The sequence below is a fragment of the Otolemur garnettii genome, unplaced genomic scaffold, assembly GCF_000181295.1.
Source record: "Otolemur garnettii isolate 467f Iridium unplaced genomic scaffold, OtoGar3 scaffold00021, whole genome shotgun sequence".
NCBI classification, from domain to species: Eukaryota; Metazoa; Chordata; class Mammalia; order Primates; family Galagidae; genus Otolemur; species Otolemur garnettii.
Genome location: NW_003852416.1, coordinates 17,955,856 through 17,966,187, shown reverse-complemented (window position 1 = coordinate 17,966,187; position 10,332 = coordinate 17,955,856). Strand labels below are relative to the sequence as shown.

The following is a 10,332-nucleotide window of genomic DNA, read 5'->3' as shown; positions in this document are numbered from 1 at the left end:
GGTTGCTGTGAGCAGTGAAGCCATGGCACTCTACCCAGGGGCTCAGCTTGAGGCTCTGTCTCAAAAAAAAAAAAAGAAATAAAGGTCGAAATGTTAAAAAAAAAATGTCAAGGGGACAGAGGGAAAAAAATATATATATAACCAACAGTATATATAATATATAGTATAGGATATAGTAAATCCTTCTGAATACTATAGTGCAGAAGGATATACTATATGTACATCTTGATCTCATTTCTACCCCCCTATATTACTATATTGATTCCTCTCTACCCCATACTTAACCAATAAGTCCTATTGGCTCTACTTCCAAAGTACTATATACCAAATCTGAGAGCTTCTCATAACCAGTTAAAAGTCCAAATTCTTTGCCATGACCTAACAGGCCCTGTGTGTCTTGGGCCCTACCTGCCTTTCTTCCTGTACACACAGTCTTCTTTTTGCTTGTTATTCTAATTGCTTTTACATTTCTTTTTTCTTCTGACTGGATCACTCTTCTTGGTTGTCACTTGCTGGACTCCTCCTGAGGATTCAGGTCTGAGCTCAAAAGTTATTTTTTTAGGGTTGGTGCTTGTAGCTCAGTGCTAGCCAGCCAGCCACGTACACCAGAGCTGGCGGGTTCAAACCCAGCCTGGGTCTGCCAAACAACAGTTACAACCAAAAAATAGCCAGGGGTTGTAGTGGGTGCCTGTAGTCCCAGCTACTTGGGCGGCTGAGGCAAGAGTTTGAGGTTGCTGTGAGCTGTGATGCCACAGCACTCTACCCAGGGTGACATAGTGAGACTGTCTCAAAAAAAAGTCACTTTTTCAGAGCTCCATGTCAGCCTATTCTCTATTACACAAATTATCCTACATATGTTATTATGTTTTTTAATTTGTATGTTTTCCAGGGAACCCAGGGTCCTAAAAAAACGACCAGCACATAAAGTCGTTTGTTATACAGTATATTTATCAGCTGACCTATTGACCTCAACAGATTACTTCAGTTCTGTAAACCTCCGGTTACCTTATCAGTAAGAGAGGGATAATAATAATGTCTATATTACCTGGTAGGTTTTTTTTTTTTTTTTGAGACAGAGCCTCAAGCTGAGCCCCTGGGTAGAAAGCTCACAGCTCACAGCAACCTCCAACTCCTGGGTTCAAGCGATTCTCCTGCCTCTGCCTCCCAAGTAGCTGGGACCACAGGCGCCCGCCACAACGCCCGGCCGTCATTGTTGTTTAGCGGGCCCGGACTGGATTCGAACCCACCAACTCAGGTGTATGTGGCTGGCGCCTTAGCCGCTTGAGCCACAGGGGCTGAGCCGATTCCCTGCTAGTTTTAAGAGTCAGGGATGTTTGGGAAACTGTGAAGGACATCAGGAAAACGTCCACAGTGAACCTTAGTAATTCCCTGCTCAGTTTCACCAGTGAGCAAATGGATAGAAAAACCCTTATTCCTCTCAGGTAAAAAGAGCTACTGGTGAAGCTCTTTTTCGTAGGAAGAGGTAGTCCAGCTACGGTACCGGAATCATCGCTCTTTTAAGACGCGCGGAACCCCCTCCACCTCAACCTTTTAATGTACCGAAGTTTCTGCAAGTCACGTGAGGCGCTCGGCTATGCCCCGCCTTAAAGAGGTGGAGCCTCAGCTTGGAGACGAATAGCAGTAGCAACCTCCGGAACAGCCCCAACTCTAGATAGGGAAAAGGGGAGGAGCCAAATGCCTCACCGCTGTAATAGCACTTCCGGAAGATTTGCCCCTCCCTTTCCCCTCCCCCTCTCCCGGTGATTTCGCCAGTGCTGGGTGGGCTGAACCAGCGGGCGCTGATTAAAGGCGCCGCCTGCAGCTTTCTCCTCGCCTCCCCCTCCCGTTCTCTCCGCCCCCTTCCCGAGAAGCGGGACCGGCCTTGATGTAGGGACACGCTCCCCCCGCCCCCGCCCCGGCCCGCGAGCCGGGCTCACCGCAGCCCACTACCCGCCTCAGTCCCCACCCTGCCGATCGCACTCTGCTCCGAACCCATTGTGTACCGCACGGCTGGGGACTCTGAAGCCGGGCCGTGGCTGGGGGACCCAAGACCCCTGTGTGCCACTACTGTCGGTCCCGTGGGCCGTGGCCCCTCCCCCGCCCGTCCTCTTCGCAGCAGCTCCGCAGCGGCGAGGGCGCCCTTTCCTCCCAGCGCTGGCGGCGGGGCCAACTGGCGGGCCTCAGGGACGCACCCCCCACCCCCACCAGCCCCAACAGCGAGCCCCTCCGCGCCCCTTCCTGGGGGAAGGAGAGCCGGAGCCCGAACAAGCCGAGGCAAGAAAAGGCAGCCCCAGACTGCCCGGCCCGCAGATCATTTTTATTATCGAGATTATTATTAAAAGGGGGCGGGGACGCAGCTATTTTTATTAAACAGATTATTCTTGAAATAATAATAATTTGCGCAAGATGGCTGAAGGTGGCTATGCTGAGAATGTTGGGGTTTTTTCTTCCTTTTTTTTTTTTTGATCTGAAGATAAAGCTCTGAGGCGACAGCCGCTGCGGAGACCCTGCCCGGAGTGCCCTCCCCTCACTTCAGAAGCTGCGGGCGGACAAACCGACCTACCGACCGAGCGCCCGGCGCGGGCCCGCCCCGGACGTGTCGCCTGGGCAGCAGCCGGGGGCCGCGGGTGCTTGCCTTTCTGCCGACTTCTTCCCATTCTAATCTTTTTTTTATTTTTTGGAAAGGACCGGGGTGGGTGGAGCAGAGGTGGAGAGAAATCGGGACTTGGCATTTTCTCCCCTCTCTCCCCTAATTTGCTGAAGGCCGCCAGCCCTCCCCTAGAGAAAAATCCACAAAAAAAAAAAAAAAAAAGGAAAGCGAGGACGGTGCAGGACCCTCAAGCGAGCGCGCCCGGACCCCGGCCGCCGCCGCCGCCGCCGCCAGGAGCCCAAGATGGCTGGGCGCTGAGGGAGGCGGCCCGGTCCGGCCCCGCCGCCGCAGGCTGGCTGCGACCGCAGCCCGGAGCCTTCCAGGCCGGAGCAGAGGCCGAGAAGAAAAGAAAGTGGGGGGGAGGGGGCCGGGGGGGCGAAGGGGGAGGGCCGGGGAAGGGGAGGGCCGGGAGCTGAGCCTCCTGTTCATTAGCAGTTGAGAAAAATTCCTTTCTAGTTTGATCAATCCTTGTTTTCCTCGGTTAAGCCGAGGCGCCCGCCCAGCGCGGAGACCGAGAGCTGGGTCTCTCCGCGGCCGGGGCGCCGGGCCTTAGGGGAGCGCAGAAGTAGCAACGAGGGGGTCAGGCCGGAGCACCGCCGGGGCTTCTCCTCCCTCCCTCTCTGGTTGCCTTTTTTTCCACTTCTCTCCCTCCCCCTTCCGTTTCTATTTGTGAAGGGAGGAGGAAGGCAGAGGCGGGCTGGTGTCTCTGGCCGGGGACTGGAATTTCATCTGAATGACTGCCCCTGCGCGCACGCAGCGCCCCGGAGTTGGCCAGCCTGCGCCCCGCAACCCGCACCCGGCCAGCCAGCCAGGGGACGCCGGCGCCACTGTCTGGGAACCGCCGGCTCGCCTCTCCCGCCCGGTCCGGATCTAGCAACCCTCGACGCGTCCCCATTAGCTTCCAGGGCCCCTTGGACCTCGGTTCCCAGCCCAGGCGAGGGAGGCGCGGCGCCGACGAGCCGGGAAGGAGCCACCATCGCCGCCGCCGTCGTTAGAGGAAGTGTGAGGCTCCTAGGTTGTGTCCGCCGTGGGGCGCGCCCCAATGTCAACCGCGGGGCCAAGTGCTGGCCGCGGGCCGCCGCCGCCCTAGCCGCGCCGTCCCGGAGGCGGCCTCTTATATGGAATTTGGACCCCGGCGCTCCGCTCCAGGGCTGGTGCCCCGGCCGCGGCCCTGGCGCAGTCCGCCGCCTCCCGCTAGGCGCTCGGGAGGAGGAGGAGACGCAGCCTGCTGCGCGCGCGGCGTGAGGACCAAGGCTTCCTCCTCTGGGGGGCGGGCACGCGGAAGGCGCTGGTGACTGAGCGACTGTCGGGGCCGGGGCTCGGTGGGTCTACAGTTACTCCGGACAGACCCCCGGGGTCGGGGAGTTGGGGACGCCTGCCCGGGACCCCTGCTCGCAGCCGCCATGGCAGAGAATTGGAAAAACTGCTTCGAGGAGGAGCTCATTTGCCCCATCTGCCTGCACGTCTTCGTGGAGCCGGTGCAGCTGCCGTGCAAACACAACTTCTGCCGGGGCTGCATTGGTGAGGCGTGGGCCAAGGACAGCGGGCTGGTGCGCTGCCCGGAGTGCAACCAGGCCTACAACCAGAAACCAGGCCTGGAAAAGAACCTGAAGCTCACCAACATCGTGGAGAAGTTTAACGCCCTGCACGTGGAGAAGCCGCCGGCGGCGCTGCACTGCGTGTTCTGCCGCCGCGGCCCCCCGCTGCCGGCTCAGAAAGTCTGCCTGCGCTGCGAGGCGCCCTGCTGCCAGTCCCACGTGCAGACGCACCTGCAGCAGCCCTCCACCGCCCGCGGGCACCTCCTGGTGGAGGCGGACGATGTGCGGGCCTGGAGCTGCCCGCAGCACAACGCCTACCGCCTCTACCACTGCGAGGCCGAGCAGGTGGCCGTGTGCCAGTACTGCTGCTACTACAGCGGCGCGCATCAGGGACACTCGGTGTGCGACGTGGAGATTCGGAGGAATGAGATCCGGGCAAGTACTCTCTCCACACACATTTCTCTTTCTCTCTTTCGCGCTCTCGCTCTCTCGTTCTCTCTCGTGGGGACCTCCCATCCCGACACGCTGACATCAGGCCAGTTGCCCTTATCCAAACTCTGCTGAAAGTTTGGGGGCAAGGTCCTGGGAAGGAGGGTCCTAATGGCTACTTGATACATTCCCACACCTGTGTTCATAGAGTCCATCATGAGTTCTTTATAGAACTGGGGCGTTGGACTGTCAGGGATAGAGTTTGGGTTTTTCGCAGTTCCCTCCCCCAGCGGAGTTTTTGTAGGCCCTACGGGAAGTCACCAAGGCAGTGACCCTGGTCCTGCTTCTCCGGCTGCTGTTTATGTAATGTGTGTCCTGTGCCGCTGCTGTGGCTGACATGATCCATGATGCTGGCATACCAATGAGGAAGTAAACAAAAGCAGCCATGTTAGTTTTAAGCGCTATTGGAAACACATTGAGGGGTGGGGGGAGCTTCCGGAAGGAGAACAGAACTCCTGGTATCTATCTGGACAAGGCCAAGGAAACCAGCAGTCACTGGACAGTATCTCAACTATTCGGATTATTCCCAATAGCCTGCTCTCCGTTTGAGAATCACTGAGTGTGTTGCATGTACCTGCATGAACAAACCTTAAAGTATGTGTCTTGATCACCCTGAGCCTTCTTCTCACTGCACAGCCCTCCCACATGGGGGGTGGGGGGAAGACGGAAAAAGAATTCTGTGGGTTTAAGGTTGAGCCGCCTTGAAATCTGGTTTCAGGCAGCTGGCTCCCCTGGGCTGCTGGCTGGGTGATTACAGAACCGCATCCCCTCCCATTGTATACACCCTGCTGCCACGGCCAATGTCAAAACCGCCTTCCCCCTCAGGCCTCTGGGCCTGGTTTTGGAGCTGGACTGAGGCAATACTTCCGTCCCCTTGGGGGAGGGGGTGTGGGTCCCTCCCTGGTCCTCTGGCTTTTAGGCTTTTAGGGTTGAGTCATACTAGACAGAAGGAGTTGGCCTGAGACTGTCTGAGCCATCTGAAGCCCCAGCTTGGGGCCTGGCTGTGATATCATGGGGGCGAGATTGGGCTTTGGGCGGACTGGGAGTGTTTCTGGGTGGAGGCCCCTGGAGGCTAGTTGAGGCCAGTGGGGAGCTTGGGTATGAGGAAGCTCTAAGCAGGGCTTGATTGGAGATGGGGCTGTTTCCTGTGTGGGGGACCCGTCAGAATGAGTCACTGTTTAGCAATTAAAAAACATACACATACAACCAACAAAAGGCAGGAGGACTACCACAGGCTTAGGGCAAGGAGAACAAATAAAATTTGCTGTATAGTTTCCAATCAGATGGGCTAGCCAGGCCAGGCCTCTGGTATCTTAAAAGAAGTGTGGGGGATGGAGAGAAGAGCCACTGCCTCCCCTCCCAAATTATTGGAAAAGGTCTAGGAAAGGGGATGATGGATAAGCCCCTGTGTCCTCCACCCTCAACTAAGGGTAGACACAGCCCACACTTTCCCCAGTATTGGGAGGCTGCTGCTATTAATAAAGATGGAAAGGCTGGGGGAGGAGTCTGGGGAAAGTGCAGAGGCAGGAGAAAGAAGAGCTGTCCAGTTCTCTGTCCTGGGATTGGTAGTGGAAAGTGAAAGGAGGGGACAAAAGATGTGGCAGAAAGGAACAGAGGAGGGGGCAGCAACCTGTGTGATGAGCAAATGTGTGTCCGCACCCCGCACCCATAGTGCTGTGCCTAGCCAGGTCTGAGAGCTAGGAATGTCTTTAATTGGGATGGGGGAGAAAACATAATCATACCTGACTTGGTGTAGGAAGGGTATTTTTAGGTATGTGTCTGTATTTTGGAGTGCCTTTGAGACTGTGTGCTTTGCCCTCAAATGTATTTGTTTTCTGCTTGTGTAGTTAGGGGATGGGAGTGTCTTGTGGCACATGTGTGCAGAGTATACCCTAGGGTTCCCACCAGCAGGCCCCCATCTCCAGATTTGTGGACCGGATGGAAGCAGGCACTGAACTTCGTTAACAGCTCCATGGTCTGTATGTGTGCGTTTGTTCTTGTGCCCGGTGTGGGCAGGCTCATAGGTAGTGGTTGCATCAGGGCCAGATGTGCAATTCTGTGCATTCAACATCTGTGCCCTCCAAGCAGCAGCCTGAGTCTCATCCTTTTCCAGGCTCCCCACCACAGGCCCCCAGATTTCTCTCTGGTGCCCTGGGGCGCTGGAGTTCAAATCACTTCAATAGCCCAATGTCACTCAAGTGACTTACTGAATGTGGAGAAATGAGGCCCCACCCATCTGCCTGCCCTGGGGTCAAGGTAAGGAGCCCTGGGAACCTGAATGGAAGACGCGAACTCTTTGCTTTCCCTTTCCTTTTTTTTTTTTTGAGACAGAGCTTCAAGCTGCCCCCCTGGGTAGAGTGCTGTGGCATCACAGCTCACAGCAGCCTCCTCCTCCTAGGCTCAAGGGAGTCTCCTGCCTCTGCCTCCCAAGTAGCTGGGACCACAGGTGCCCACCACAACGCCTAGCTATTTTTTTTGGTTGCAGCCATCATTGTTGTTTGGTGGGCCCAGGCTGGATTCAAACTGCCACCTTAGGTGTATGTGGCTGATGCCTTAGCCACTTGAGCCACAGGTGCCAAGCCAGGAAATCTGTCTTAAATGGCCTTTTCTGGTGACCTGGATGGGGGAAGCAGGATTCTCCAGGATATAGGAGAGACTTGGCATAGGCCTCGATATCTAGGCTCTACTTGTGCTTCCATTTCTGCCCTCCCAGAAGGAGCTGAGACATGAAAATAGGAAAACCTGATTAACCCTTCCCTGGTGGCCTTACTCGCACATGCCTGCAAACACTCACTGAGGCACAGCTCAGCAGGAGGGCAAGTGGGGCTTGTATCCAACTCTCAGAGTTGTGGCCTTTCTCTGCCCTTGGGAAGCTAGAGTGGTAGCCACATTGCCCTGAGGCCTGGGTACCCACCACTGGTCCCCAGAGACCACTCTCTGGGATGTGCCTCAACCCTGAAAGTGTTATGGAGCTGAGGGGATAGCCAAGACTGGGATATCCATGTAGACTCAGGCCTGGCAGCTCTGAATGGTCAGACCAGGTTCAAGGGTTCACCTGAGCAACAGAGGACTTGTAGGAGATGGGAGCACCTTTATGTCATGAGTTCCCTCAGTGTGGAAAAAAGACCCAAGAGGAGTCCTGGTTATGTGTGTGAGGGGCTGTGCAGGTACCTGCTTGAGTTTATGCAGTCATTGTTGTGCTTTAGTGTCATCCCTAGGAACCCAACTCAAAGCTGGAAGTGTTAGCAGGGCCCTTTTTCTGCCATTTTCTGATGTTCAGGGTTGAGAAGAGGTGTTCTCTGGGGAGGAGCTCCATTGCCAGGGCCAGTTTGGGGTTTACAGCTGCTTGAGAATTATGGCATCTTGCTCACATTGCCTATGACTGGAGGGGTTGCACTTGGACCCTAGAAGAGACTCCTGGGTCTCTGCTCCATGTGTCTATCTGGTTGGGCTGTGGGAGTGAAGGCTGTCCAGACTCTCTGGGGCTGAGATTGCAGCCTGATTCAGTATGGACCCCACTGCTCCCTTCCCTCAGTAGACCAGACTCTTGGTGTCTTAGATGGGGTGAGGAGACAAGGGTATGTGTGTGGGGGTGGGAGGAATCATGTAGCTAGCTGCTCCTTCCTAGACTAGCCCACATCTTTGTGGAAGGGGACCCTGGTATGGCTTCCTTCCTAGGCCCCCAGAGAAGTCCCATGCAGAGACCTGCCCACCCTCCTCTACTCCAGGATCCGCTGACACAGCTGGGCACCTGTCATGCACAGCCTATTGATAACTCTGCCTCCTACAGCTCTGGATGGCCGCACATCCATGTCTGCCCGGGAGTGGGGGGGGTGTATATGCATTCACAGACATGTGTAGGCAGCACATTGCGGTAGTATATATTGACTGATTTTTTTGTATCTCACATGGGCATTTCTCAAGGTATGGTGGGACTGACTGGATTCTATAGCTGTCTTGTACATGGCTATGGCTCAGGAATATGTGTGCATGTGCATGTTTGTGAGAGCGACGGTGACTGTGTACCATGCTTGCTGAGTACCTGCAAGTTGAAGTTGACTATGTTCAATATGACTGTGCTGGTATGTGAGTGCCTACCTGCTCAGGTGATGGTTGTGCAGTGGCTCTGAGTCTGCCAGGGGACATGTGACTTTTCCTTCTGGTGGGGTTGTTGAGAAGGGAGGGAAAGACAGGGTTCACCTTGGAGTGCGCTTGTTGGCTAAAGTGACTGGTGGAGGTAGAAGCCCAAGTGGATCCTGTAGTGCTGTGCTGAGGCCAGTCTAGGTGGCAGGGGGAGCCTGGCTTGGGCCCCTGCCCTGGGCTGAGGCGGCAGGACTGTCTGGCCTCATCTCTGGCCCTGGGAAAGCCTCTCTTCCTGGCTGGCCTGGCATTCAAACCCAGACAAAGGGGGGCTTTCTCTCTCGCCTCTTTGTTCTGCTGCCCCAGAGCGCCGCTCTCTTCATGGCAAAAGCTAATTCCACTCTGCAGCCGGCAAACCCTCCCCAGGGGCTCCCGAGGCCTGGGTTCTGCTGAGGCTGTCTCTCTTCTCGCCCTGGCTCCTGCTCTGTAGCCCCTTCTCTTGGGGTCTGTGGTTTTCCCTGCCTGGGGGTTCGCATGGTAACCCAGGCAGGCGCTAAGGCATGGAAGGGGGTTTAGGGCAGGCAGAAGCTTGTCAGAGAAAGGGACATTGCTGTGGGACCAGGGAGAGAAGAGGACCTGTATTTGCGTGGAAGATTGTGGGGAGGGTTTGGCCCCTGGGGAAGAAGTTAGCATGAGGCAGTTCTGAGGAAGGGCTGGCATGAGAGTCACCTGGGCAGGGATCTGCACAGGAAGGGGTGCTCCAGCCACCCAGCCCTCTCTTGTTGGCCCCCAGTCCTGGCCCACCACCACCACAGGGGTGGTAGAGCTGCCCTGACCTTGTCTGAACACCTAAAGAAGCCTGCCTCTACTGCAGGCCCTGGGGCCCTGTTTCCTCCTGACCTTGTTTCTCTTCAAGGTTGAATTGAGGATTTTATTATTATTTATTAACTTTTATACAGCCCAAACTTCCTGGGCCTCATCTGTCTTCCTAGTCTACTATGGCATAAGAGATGCCTGCAGGGCCTGGCCAGTCAGTCCCCAATGGGACATTAGGTTTTCCTGGGGCCGGAATGTGGGGGCTTACAGTTCCCTGTCTCCAGGTTGGGGGTATCAGGCACAGGCCTGAGGAGCAGGTACCCCAGGGCGTGGAGGAATGTGAGTGGGAGTGTTCCTGAGCCTTGTATACTTTACTCTCACCAGCCTAGGAACAGCCTGGGAGGCCTTAGGCCCAGTGTCCAATTTTTTGGCAACTCTAGGCCACATTGGAAGACGAGTTGTCTTGGGCCACATATTAAAAACACGAACATTAATGAAAGCTGATAATCAAAAAAGTCCTCACAGCTCAGCACCTGTGGCTCAAGCGGCTAAGGAACCGGTCACATACACCTGAGCTGGTGGGTTCAAATCCACCCCACTCCTGCCAAGCAACAATGATGGCTGCAACCAAAAAAAATAGCTGGGTGCTGTGGCAGGCACCTGTAGTCCCAGCTACTTGGGAGGCTGAGGCAAGAGAATCACTTAAGCCCAAGAGTTTGAGGTTGCTGTGAGCTGTGATGGCATGGCATTCTACCGAGG

At 55.7% G+C, this 10,332-nt stretch overlaps 1 protein-coding gene across 1 annotated transcript in view; it reads left to right on the top strand.

Annotated features, from left to right (window-relative positions):
* Window positions 1–2,227: 2,227 nt before the first annotated feature.
* Window positions 2,228–10,332, top strand: part of TRIM8 (tripartite motif containing 8) — a 22,138-nt gene continuing 14,033 nt past the window's right edge. The window contains exon 1 of the mRNA XM_003787215.3: window positions 2,228–4,623. Within this exon, the coding sequence (XP_003787263.1) occupies window positions 4,054–4,623 (570 nt within the window). The 5' untranslated portion in view covers window positions 2,228–4,053. The remainder of the gene's footprint in view (window positions 4,624–10,332) is intronic.